This window comes from Numida meleagris, chromosome 22, assembly GCF_002078875.1.
Source record: "Numida meleagris isolate 19003 breed g44 Domestic line chromosome 22, NumMel1.0, whole genome shotgun sequence".
Classification (NCBI taxonomy): Eukaryota; Metazoa; Chordata; class Aves; order Galliformes; family Numididae; genus Numida; species Numida meleagris.
In genome coordinates, this window is record NC_034430.1 from 5,332,707 (window position 1) to 5,343,680 (window position 10,974).

Consider the following 10,974-nt stretch of genomic DNA (forward strand, 5'->3'; position numbering starts at 1 on the left):
CCCCCCAGCCCGCACCGGGCGCAGCGTCCCGGCGCCCGCAGACCCCCGCGGGTCTCTGCCTCAGTTTCCCCACTGCGGTGACAGCAGTGCCGGGGAGGAAACCAGCGCAGCTCTGCACGGAGGAAGCGACATATGCTTTAGGTGACGATGCAAACGAGGAGGAGGGAGGCTGCACGGCGGGGAGGGACGGGGGGTGGAGGGGTTCCAGCCGGGCTGTGCCGCTCAGGATTTCCCCTTTCTCCCTCCAGCCCGGCCCAGCACCGCCATGGAGTTCTCCGAGCTGATCAAAACGGCGACGGTGGAGAGCGTGCTGCTGTCGTGCGCGGGGCAGCCGGCGGTGAAGGGCACTCTGTGCATCACCAGCCACCACCTGCTGCTCTCCTCCTGCCCGGGCGGCGACGGGCAGCCCAGCGCCGTGGAGCTCTGGCTGCTCATCCGCAACGTGGACGCCGTGGAGAAGAGGTGGGTCCCTTCCCACCGCCCTGTGCCCCCTCTCCATCCCGTCCTCGATGGGAGGAATTCCCCGCTGCCCTCTCGGCACCGCAGAGCCTCTTCCCTCCCCTTCCCCGTGCCCCGTGGCCGTGGGCGTTGACCTCCTCTTCTCCTCCGTGCCCCAGAGTGCAGAATGTAGGCTGGTACCAGCCTCCCCGGAGCAGCGGCTCCCCGCGGGACACCAGGTTTGGCTTTAGGTGCTCTCAGCTCCTCCAGTTTGCCCGGCAGTGCCCGGCCTCACGCGGCTCTGTGGGGCAAGGACGGCTGCTCAGAGGGGAGCTGCTGGGAGTCACAGCTTCAGGCACACCCAGAGCCACCGGGAGCCCCGCACAGTGCTGTGCCCTGCTCACCCCCCCAGGACGGAGGGCAGCTCCGGGCTGCCTGCACGCACGGCCCCTCCTGCCCTGACCCCGCTGCCCTCCCCAGGCTGGCTGGCTCCTCTGGCACCATCACGCTGCGCTGCAAGGACCTGAAGGTGCTGCAGCTGGAGATCCCGGGCATGGAGGAGTGCCTGAACATCGCCAGCTCCATCGAGGTGAGCTGCGCCGGGCTGCAAAGGGTTGGCAGGAGCAGGCGGCTGCCCACAGTGTTTGCTCTGGGTCTGCCATTAACGTGGGTAAACACTCAGCTGCTGGGCTGTGTTTGCACGGGGCACCCGCGCTGCCAAGCCTTGCAGGAAGGAACAGGGATGGGGTTTGCAGAGGGGACGTTCCCAGCCTTCCCCCAGCTCCGCTTTGCTCTGCTGCAGGCCCTCTCCTCGGTGGACTCCGTGATGATGATGTACCCCTTCTTCCACCGGCCCCAGAGCCTGCGGCTGGAGGAGGGGTGGCCGCTGCTCCCCGTGGAGCAGTACTTCCAGCAGATCGCCACGCAGGTGGGACTGGAGAGGGGGGTCCGGTGTCACATCTCACCCATAAGGGGAGGGAAGGGGTGACCAGATCGGTCCTTTACACCTGGCTGGGGTGCAGGGGGAGGCAGCTCCCCCCTCCCACCTTCACGTCTCTCCCAGACCACCCAGTGGCGGCTGAGTGACGTGAACCAGGACTTTGCCACGTGCCCCACGTACCCTCCTGCTGTCATCGTTCCGGCGGCCGTGAGTGAAGAGACCCTGCGGAGGGCGGCCCGGTTCCGGCAGGGCGGGCGCTTCCCCGTCCTCAGCTACTACCACGCCAGGAACGGGACCGTGAGTCCTCACCCCCGCCCCATCCCTGAGCCTCCCACCCCGATGCCCCCAGGCGATGCCCGCCGCCCTCTCCCCGCAGGTGATGCTCCGCAGCGGGCAGCCGCTGACCGGCCCCAACCGCAAGCGCTGCCCCGAGGACGAGATGCTGCTGGGGTCAGTGCTGGACGAGGGCGAGCGGGGCTTCATCATCGACACGCGCTCAGCCCAGATGGCCAAGCAGGCGCGGATGACGGGAGGCGGCACGGAGCCCAAGTCCTCGTACCCGCAGTGGAAGAGACTGCACCGGCCACTGGAGCGGTGAGGGCTGTGCTGAAGCTCTGAGCTCCAGCCCCCAAAAGCAGACCCGCAGCCCCTCACCCTGCTGTCCTTCCCTTCTCCCCCTCCTTCCACAGCGGCCGCCCGCTGCAGGAGAGCTTCATCAAGCTGGTGGAGGCCTGCAATGACGCCTCACTGGGCATGGACCGCTGGCTGGGCCGGCTGGAGAGCTGCCGCTGGCTGAGCCACGTCAAGGCGGCCCTCAGCACGGCCTGCCTGGCTGCGCAGTGCCTGGACAGGTAGGGGGCTGCCGCCCCGTATCCCTCCCCTCCCTCCGAGACGTATGCACATGGCGCAGCCAGCAATGCCCTGACTGTGCCCGCAGGGAGGAGAGCAGCGTGCTGGTGCACGGAGCAGAGGGCACGGACACCACGCTGCTGGTGACAGCGCTGGCACAGGTGATCCTGGAGCCGGGCTGCCGCACGCTGAAGGGCTTCCAGGGGCTGCTGGAGCGCGAGTGGATCCAGGTGAGGGCAGAAAGAGCTGAGGTGGGGGTCCTCTAGTTCCCTCCAGCCCTGTTAATGCTACCACGGGGTCCTGCAGGCCGGCCATCCCTTCCACCTGCGCTGTGCCCGCTCTGCCTACTCGCACGCGCGGCTGAAGCAGGAGGCACCGCTCTTCCTCCTCTTCCTCGACTGTGTGTGGCAGCTGAGCCGGCAGTTCCCCTTCTCGCTGGAGTTCAGCGAGGGGCTGCTCCTCACCCTCTTCGACAACGCCTACGCCTCTGACTATGGCACTTTCCTCTGCAACAATGAGAAGGAGAGGCAAGTGGCAAGGACATGGGGACAGCAGTGCCCCATGAGCAAAGCCATTGTGCTCCAGAACAGACCCTCACCCCCAGGGGCAGACCCCTGGGTCACCATCCCAGGTCAGTCCCAGGGACTGAAGCACATCTTGGCTCTCCTGTAGGTGTCTGTGCAAAGTGAAGGAGAGCACGCACTCCCTCTGGGCCTGGCTGGACCAGCCCGAGGAGAGGAAGAAGTACCTGAACCCCCTCTACTCGCCTAACCCACTGGTCATCTGGCCCTCGGTGGAGCCCCAGAGCATCCAGCTGTGGCAGGGTAAGGCGGGTGCAGCCCTTGGGTTTTCCCAGCCCATCTGGGTTGCATGCAGTAGCTCTGCTCGTCCCTCCTGCAGTAGGACACAGCTGCAGTGACTCGGCCCCTTGTCCCCTAGGCTTCTTCTTTCGCTGGATCCGCTCATCCCAGTACCTGGATGAGGCGTGGGCAGAGATATGGCGGTTGGTGGAGAGCAGCAACACACCTGTCAAGGAGAGCACAGAGAACAGACTGAGCCGCTCGCTCTCCGACCCCACTACCCGGATGGAGAATGAAAGATGAGTGGCAGCACGAGCACCTCGTCCTGGCGATCGTCCCCCACCACCATGAGCTGATGCACCAAGGCGATGCTGCAGCTCCCTGCGGGAAGCGCTGTGCGGGACACACGCCCTGCGGAGCCCAGAGGAGCCTGCGCAGACCAGAACTGTATGGACATCCCTGGGAGAGGGGGACAGACTCGACCGAGCAGCCTGTGAGCCATGCAGCCTGAGCACGTCACAGTAAAGTGGTCTCTCTCTCACAGTCTGTTCCTGCTTTAAGAGTGCGTTCTCTGGCCGGAGATGGGCAGTGTTGGGATGTTCCTGCTCTGCTCCCCAGTGGGATTTCAGCAGCTCTCGTACCTGGACCTAGCAGCAGGCGGCCCACGTGCCCAGCAGCTCCTGCTGCAGCGTATCTGGCTCGTGGGCCCTGCCCTGACCAAGGCGTGGCTGACACAGCAAAATCTAAGCAGCAGAACACGCTAAGCTCACACCAGCCTTTCCACAAAGGGCACGCTGGCTGCAGGTTGTGTTACACCAGTCGCTCCAAGCTGCAAGCCAGCCTGGGCGATCTGCCCTTGAACCTAGTTTCGAGGAAGGAAAGAGATAGAAACCACCCCTGCAGCCAGGCAGCCAGCAAGACAGAGGGACGGGGTCTGGAAGGATGAGGATTTGCAACACAACCCTCCTAGTGCAGGAAATAACTGTTCCATGAGGAAAGTTGGCTCGGGGTCAGTCCAGCAAATAAACAAAGCACTTGAACCGGGCGCGTGTCATCTGGAAAACAATGACTGGCAACTGCATTTCCAGGCTGTTCACAGATCCAGCACTGCTAGATCTGGACTTCAACAATAGCTGCAGCTCATCACTGGGAAGGAGTTAACCTGAGCCTGGGCGAGGACAGAGACACAGGGAGCACCAGCACTACTGTCTGCTGCTGGGCAGAGAGCAAGACACTGCCAGCAGAGTGGGAAAAGCAAAGCAGTCACGCTAATTTTGTCCCAGACCAAAAGAATAGAGGCACTCTTCCTTGAGTTCAGAAAAGATTTCTATTTATTTTCTGATGTTTTTTTTCCTCCACTGATATAAATATGTCCCGCAGGTCAGGAAGTTAGCATCCACAGGGGCAGGCAGGCAGCCAACTCAACTCCCTTCTGGCCACTCGTGCCATTTTGAGCTGGTTGGGTTTCTAGATTCCCACATTCATACAACCCCTGAGTTTGGTGCTGCTTCCTGCTGCCCCCAGTGGAGCAGGCTAACTTCAGGCCTTACAACAGTTCTGTGCTGGAGACAACGGACCGAGCAATGGGTTGGAAGAGGAAAGAAGAGGAGAAGTCATCCTCCTTTAAGCTTCAAACTCAAACTCGAAGTATTGGGGATCAAAATAATGGATGCGAACGTAGCCATCTTCACCACCACTGCTGTAACTGTATGGGAGAAAAGACAAGAAAGTCACTGATCTTGTCAGGAGCTCACTGGGGAGAGGTTTAAACTAGTAAGAGATGGAATCCAAAAACTAATAAAAATATTAGCCAAAATATGCAGCCAGGCATCAGTGACCCCCCACAGCCAGTGTAACGGGAGGCAAAAGGGGTGGAATGGCAGAATTTGGGAAGGTGCTGGCTCCGTTCCCACTGCAGTTCTGTGTGAATCCAGCCGTACCCCAACCAAAACACAAGCCACATTTGATGGGGGCTTGCTGGAAGACCCACACAGATCCTCACCTCTTCCCATCGGGGTGAAAAGCAACACTATTTATCGGACCAAAATGACCCTTCACTCTGCCAAACTCTTCTTCAAAAGCCAAGTGGAAGAACCTGGGAGAAGAAAGAAGTGAGGAGCCTGGTTAGGGACACCATCAGGTTTCCTCAGAGAAGCTCTGCAATTTTAGTAACTCTCCAAACACCGCCAAGAGCAAGATGCTCTGGGAACAGCAGCGTACTCCAAGTGCGGACTCAGCCCTGCCAGAGAAGAGCACCAACCTTGCCTCAAATTTGCCAATCCTGGTGGAGGTCGTGGTTACATCCATGGCCTCTTGCCCACCACCAAGCACAACCTGCAAAGAAGAAAAGCTACAATACTACAGTGCTGCTTACACCACATGTGCAGCAACAGCCAGGGAAGGAGGGAACCCCGCCTTGGGGAAGCCCCCTACTAACCTAGCAGAGCCCCGACAGCAGTAAAATCCCCTGGCCCCATCCCACAGTCATTGTTCAGCACAGGCTGAACTGGTGACACTGTGCCTTGCAGCTGCCTAAGACAACGCAGAAGCTGCAGTAGAACTGTTAGGATGAGTGGGCTCATTCTTACGTGATCAAAAATGGGGGACAGTGCAGCAGAGTTCACTGGTCGCTCTGTCCGGAATGTCTTCAGATGTTCCAGTGTTGTGCAATCAAACAGCTAAAATGCAAAAGGAAGAGAGTAGCAGTCCAAGTAATTCGTGCAAATCCCAACCCCTGGCTGCCAGTCCTCACATGAGCAGATGTCAGCTCTGAAGTCACTCCTGGGCATCCAAATCCCAAAGACATTTCTCCAGAATCCCAAAATATAAGCCCAAGGTAATTCTCACCTCTGTCACCTTCTGGAGGTGCAAATATGCAGCCTTTGTTTTTGCAGTGTTGTGTCCAATGCCTGGCTGCTAATTTAACATGGTGATGCCTCCCCATTCCCACTGAACCCTCCCACTAAGCTTTGCCTTTACGTGTGCTCAAATTCCCAAAGACCAAACCTCTGAGGCAGCCATGTCTTTGAGCAGGGCTCCTGCAAGCAGATGTCAGCAATGCACCGCATTCCCGGCAGGAGGCCTCACCTTGGCGGTGTTATCCTTGGAGGCAGTGATGAACATGGTCATGTCCCTGGAGGTCTGGATGTCATTGATTTGCTTGGTGTGCTCCTTGATGTTTGAAAGCTGCTCCCCTGACTGAAGGGTAAACAAAGCAGCTTCAGTGAGCTGGCAAGTAAAGCGAGCATACACACAACTTCTCTGCTAAAAACAATTTCAGATGTCGCTGTCAGCAGAAAGGAGGGCATCTGTATGTTTAGCCTTGCTGAAGAGAGCCACATATTTTAACTATCCTTCCACAAGGCCATTGGTTTGAGCCAAAAAGCCCATGTTCTGCCTCGTGATCACAACAGGAACGTTGCAACATCCTCTCCCAGATATTGCTGCCCGAAGGTGATGCTGCTCCTTATCACACTGACCTTGGCACTGAACTGGTTTAGCTCTCCACTTTCATGTCCTGCGATGATGAATTCTCCCAAAGGGCCCCACACAGCACTAGTGATTTTAGAGTCACTGCAGGGGATTTTCATGTAAGGCTCGTTGTTCTCTGCAGGAAGGAAGAACGGAGACAGACAGACTGAGTGGCACCGGCTCTTGGCAGCCAATACTTCCCTTTATTCCCAATTGCAGGCACAGGCCCAGATTCCTCACCAATCTGGCTGGGGTCACGCAGGTCAAAGAAGCTCACAAAACACTGATATCCCATCTGCTTGTCCGTGGAAAACATGATGATGTTTCCTCCAAAGTCAAAGCCACACGTCCTCACTGCTGAGCTGGTCTTCACCAGAGCAAGCTGCTTTCCTGAACACAGAGCAGAAACCATCACTTCATCTGGTCTTGCATTGCAAAATTAATAAAAGTCATCAAATAAAAGCCCAGTCACAACAAGGACAGGAGCATCAGGCAGAGCTGACAAACAGGTTGGGTGACTGGAAGGCAATAAACGCGTGCTTGGGCAGCGAGGTGAGTGAACTGACTAAGTGTTCACTGAAAACCAGGCAAATACACAAACACTCAAGAAAGGACTCAGACCTCTTTCAGGGGGCAAACAGGCACATGTTGCACGCAGACACCAGAACAGGACAGAGCTGTGAGTCAGACACAGCCACGTGCAAGAGAAGAGCCTTACCTGTTTCACAGTCCCAGAGCCGACAGCTGTTATCTGCAGAGCCAGTGAGCACATGTCGTGTGTCCCCTTGGTCAGCAGTTAGGGAATATCAGCATGTCTGCAGCCCCAAAAGCCAACTATCTAGATACCCAGGGAGTATTTATACACAAGATTAAAAAGCTGTATTACACTGAGAAATTGTAGGGCTTGGGCAATTTCCATTACAGGAGCGGCAATACTCCCGTACAGCAGCAAGTTCAAGCGCTCCTGTTACAAAACCCACAACCTTCCTTTTGGGTTGACAAAGAAAAAGGCTACTGCTCTTGCCTTGGCACAACCTTGGCATGTTTTCATCTCTGCTACCTCCTGCGCATGTTAGAAAGGGAAAACCTTGTGCTACTCAGCCACCATTTTTGTGCTTCCAGGGCCACCTTAACAAAAGCAATGAAGCACAAATGAGAGAAAGCGGGATGTGCAGCACACATTGTTCCAAACAACAGGAAGAAAAAGGGGCACAGATATCCAAGAGATGGCATAAGGGAAAATAAAAGGCGCTGTATGGCTGCTGTGCTCACCACACTACAGCAGCTGAGAGAAACCATCTGCACTGAATCACTCTAAGGAACAAGAGGACAAACTGGTTTCACCGTTCAAAGGATACAGTCTGCATCCACGCACCAGACAGCTCCTGTGTGGCCGTTGTAGGTGCCCAGTCTCTCTCCATTTACTGAATACCAAACGTTGACGATCTAAGAGAAGATACAACAGCTCAAATACCCTTCTCACCGCACTGACCAATTAATTACGCCCGTTAATTAATCACCACTCCTTTATCTCTCCACCCTTTCCCCCCAGCACGCACGGGAGGGATGGTTTCCCCTCACAGGCTCAGCCATACTCACAGGATCCTTGGCCACAGTGAAGAGCAGGTCTCCCTCGCGGTTGTACTTGATCTGTGTGATGGAACGCTCGTGGCCCTGCAGCAGGATCGGCTTCTGCATGGGGGGTGAGGGAAGACACCGTTTAACGTTCAGGCCAAGCAAGGCCTTGGCCCCGGCCGGGGCTCTCGGGCCGCTGTGGGGGCGGCAGGCTGCCAGCCGCCATCAGCCCAGGAACCCCGACCGGGGCCCGGCACCGCCCAGCCACCAGCAGCCCGCCCGGCCGAACCCCACGCCGCTCCCACTCTCACCATGGCGGCGGCGGCGCTGCCTGAACCGACGCGAGAGGACGGGCGCGCAGCACCGCTTCCGGGTCAGAGGGCGCGCGAAGGCGGAAGTCCGAAGCTGTCGCTATGGCGACCGCGGGTGAGCTTCCGGGTTTGGGGAAAGGGGAGACGGGCTGAGGGGAGGAGGCTCGGGGCCTCTGGTCCTCGCTGTTGCTGCCGCAAGAGCTCGGGGAACGCAGGCCGGAGGGGCGAACGTGGGTTAGGCTGGCTGAGGGCCCTTCCCTGAGGCGGGGAATGGCCGCGGGTTGGAGCCCTGCGGGCTCTTTCCTGAGACTTTCGGCTGTGCAGGCCCCAGAAGGGGCTTTGCCTGAGAGCTGGGGCACGGCAAACCCGGGAAGGGCTTTTCTTGAGAGGGGATGTGGCCACAGGCAGAGCCCTTCTATGAGGGGGGATGCAGCAGCAGCAGCAGCAGCAGCGAGGAGCCTGCTTTACAGGGGGATGTGGCCATGGTTTTGGGCTGCTGTGGGGCATTCCCTGAAGGGAAAACTTGGCCACAGGTCAGGCCTTCTTGGCTGGGGGATCGCGGCCACGGGCTGTGGTACTCTCCATGAGGGAACATGGCTGTTGGCAGGGCCGTGCAAGAGCATTCCCAGAGGGGCCTGTGGCAGCATGCCTGGCATGGGGCCCTCTGTGATGGGACACTAGCTGTGGGCCGAAGGGCTGCTGGCAGGCTGGGCCAACGGCCCCAGGGCTGAGCTGAAGCTGTGCTACAGGAGAGGCAGCGGCGCTGGTGCTGGTGGCTGTGCTGTGGGGCAGCACTGGGCCGTTCCTGCGGACGGGTGCAGCGGGGCTGGAGGATGTGCAGCGCCAGGGCCACCTACAGCAGCTGCTGGCCGAGATCAGCTTCCTGGGACTCAACTACAAGGTGCGACCTCAGCTGGGCTCCTGGGCCAGGGAGGTGTCATGGGACCATTCCTTTCTGCTTCTTTCTGCACTTGATACCTTCCATCTACCAGAAAAGTTATTTATCCTCTGTAATGTTTAATTTAATCACCTGTAGCACTGCTCTTCTTATACAGAACTTTTTTACAGACTATTTTGTAGAAAGAAGGTCATTAACCCTCATATTTTACATGAAGACCTGTCTGCCTTCTGCAGACTGGGGATCCAAGGCTGTGAAGAGGTCATGACTAGCAGCAAAATCACGAGTGGGCTGCATTTCTGCTGCCAAACGTGGCACTGAGCATGGGTCAGGCCTCCTTCGCTGCCTGCTTGCTAGAGGTAGTGATGGTTTTCCATGCAGTGACCAACAGACCTGTTTTCTTTCTGCAGTACATGGTACCGTTTCTGCTCAACCAATGTGGATCACTCCTCTTTTACTTCACCTTGGCATCTGCAGGTTAGCTTTAATTGCTTTGTGGCCTGGGTTGATCAGGATTTTGGGAGGAGCTGTATTACTGATTAGTTTGGTGTTCTGGCTAAACATTAAGTGGATGTGTTATAATGAAGGACTCATATCTTAAAATTTTTACAAGATTATCCATTTCAAACTGTATTACAATTGTTCAATTTTAGAACTGTCCCTGGCAGTGCCACTCTGTAACTCCCTGGCTCTGATAGTCACACTGGTGACTGGAAGGATTCTGGGAGAGGATATCGGTGGTAAAAGTAAGTTGCACTTGAAACATTTTGTCACATTGTCTTCTGCATCTATTTGCTATCTTAAATGTTGTGTGATCCCTTCTGGTAGTCTGAAAATCAGCAAATACTGATACAAGCACTGTAAGTACTTAAGCAGTAGTTCTTGCAAGGAAGCTGAAAAGGAAGTGAAACTGACTCGTATGTGGGTAGGGCTAGTGAATTTAAACTGGCTGGAACTGGCTACTGTAAGCTAGCAGAATGTATAGGCCTGAGCCTTCACCTAATGATGTATTTAACCATAAGAGAAATGTCCCATAAGCCCCAAAATGTCACCACCCATCCTTCTTTGTGTCCCTTACTCCATGCACTAACATTTATCCTGCTCTGAAAGTTGGAAAATAGCAGGAAACTTGAAAGTTGAAAAACAGCAGGCATAGAGGATTAGCAATAAGTATAAGTATCCATTTACACTATCTTCGTTACCATCACAGTTGAGAATCATGTGTTTAGCAGTGACAAGGGCTGACTGACTGGTGTTGAACTGTGTACATTCCCAACACAGAATTCTGTATTTCTGTAGGGGCTGTGGCAGGGATGCTGCTCACCCTCCTGGGAGTCACCCTCTGTGTAGCTGGTTCATGATCAAGGCACAGTGAGCAGAGGAAACCTGTTCAAAGGTAACCCATGGCTGAAGAGGGGACTTCTGGCTCAGCAGCAGCTCATTTGGCTCAGTTGCCTCAAGGAAGCTGTTTTGACACACGGGTGACTGAAAGCATGGATGATATTCCCTGAGTACCAGAGTGGAACAAGGCAAGTTGCAAGGACATCCTATTTAGTGTCTTAAGGATTTTTTCCTGTGGGTCGTTCAAGGCAAGGATGATTGAATTGCCTTGTTCAGCACTGGAAGGGTAATAATTGGTTAATAAATCATTCAAATGGACCTTCTAGGACCATCTGCTCTTTTACAGAAGGA

At 56.2% G+C, this 10,974-nt stretch overlaps 3 protein-coding genes across 4 annotated transcripts; 2 read left to right on the forward strand and 1 right to left on the reverse strand.

Annotated features, from left to right (window-relative positions):
• Positions 7-3,573, forward strand: LOC110387319 (myotubularin-related protein 9-like). Of its 2 annotated transcripts, XM_021375330.1 has the most exons (12): positions 7-141; positions 249-462; positions 618-677; positions 919-1,027; positions 1,241-1,366; positions 1,502-1,675; positions 1,755-1,972; positions 2,068-2,229; positions 2,316-2,457; positions 2,534-2,754; positions 2,900-3,051; positions 3,167-3,573. In XM_021375330.1, the coding sequence occupies exons 2-12, from the start codon at positions 266-268 to the stop codon at positions 3,328-3,330; spliced, it is 1,725 nt and encodes a 574-aa protein (XP_021231005.1). In that variant the 5' UTR covers positions 7-141; positions 249-265; the 3' UTR covers positions 3,331-3,573. The 2 variants fall into 2 exon arrangements, with proteins under 2 accessions (XP_021231005.1, XP_021231006.1); XM_021375331.1 differs by lacking the exon at positions 618-677.
• EIF3I (eukaryotic translation initiation factor 3 subunit I) lies at positions 4,336-8,478 on the reverse strand. Its single transcript, XM_021375332.1, has 11 exons — positions 8,385-8,478; positions 8,098-8,190; positions 7,857-7,944; positions 7,217-7,282; positions 6,739-6,888; positions 6,507-6,634; positions 6,115-6,225; positions 5,616-5,705; positions 5,288-5,361; positions 5,030-5,122; positions 4,336-4,732 (listed from the first exon to the last, which is right to left on the reverse strand). The coding sequence occupies exons 1-11, from the start codon at positions 8,385-8,387 to the stop codon at positions 4,651-4,653; spliced, it is 978 nt and encodes a 325-aa protein (XP_021231007.1). The 5' UTR covers positions 8,388-8,478; the 3' UTR covers positions 4,336-4,650.
• On the forward strand, positions 8,372-10,946 carry TMEM234 (transmembrane protein 234). The gene is made up of 5 exons (XM_021375342.1): positions 8,372-8,499; positions 9,134-9,285; positions 9,693-9,759; positions 9,936-10,028; positions 10,582-10,946. Exons 1-5 carry the CDS (start codon positions 8,487-8,489, stop codon positions 10,641-10,643), a joined length of 387 nt encoding a protein of 128 aa, XP_021231017.1. The 5' UTR covers positions 8,372-8,486; the 3' UTR covers positions 10,644-10,946.

Coding starts and splice junctions, on each gene's coding strand:
- EIF3I (XM_021375332.1), bottom strand. Junction 6,635..6,738: donor GCGTGACCCCAGCCAGATTG/GTGAGGAATCTG, acceptor TCCTTCCTGCAG/AGAACAACGAGCCTTACATG. Junction 5,123..5,287: donor ATTGGCAAATTTGAGGCAAG/GTTGGTGCTCTT, acceptor TTCTTCTCCCAG/GTTCTTCCACTTGGCTTTTG.
- TMEM234 (XM_021375342.1), top strand. Junction 9,286..9,692: donor TCCTGGGACTCAACTACAAG/GTGCGACCTCAG, acceptor TTCTTTCTGCAG/TACATGGTACCGTTTCTGCT. Junction 10,029..10,581: donor AGAGGATATCGGTGGTAAAA/GTAAGTTGCACT, acceptor GTATTTCTGTAG/GGGCTGTGGCAGGGATGCTG.
- LOC110387319 (XM_021375330.1), top strand. CDS start 266: ATGGAGTTCTCCGAGCTGATCAAAACGGCGACGGTGGAGAGCGTGCTG. Junction 1,676..1,754: donor ACCACGCCAGGAACGGGACC/GTGAGTCCTCAC, acceptor CTCTCCCCGCAG/GTGATGCTCCGCAGCGGGCA. Junction 1,973..2,067: donor CTGCACCGGCCACTGGAGCG/GTGAGGGCTGTG, acceptor CTCCTTCCACAG/CGGCCGCCCGCTGCAGGAGA.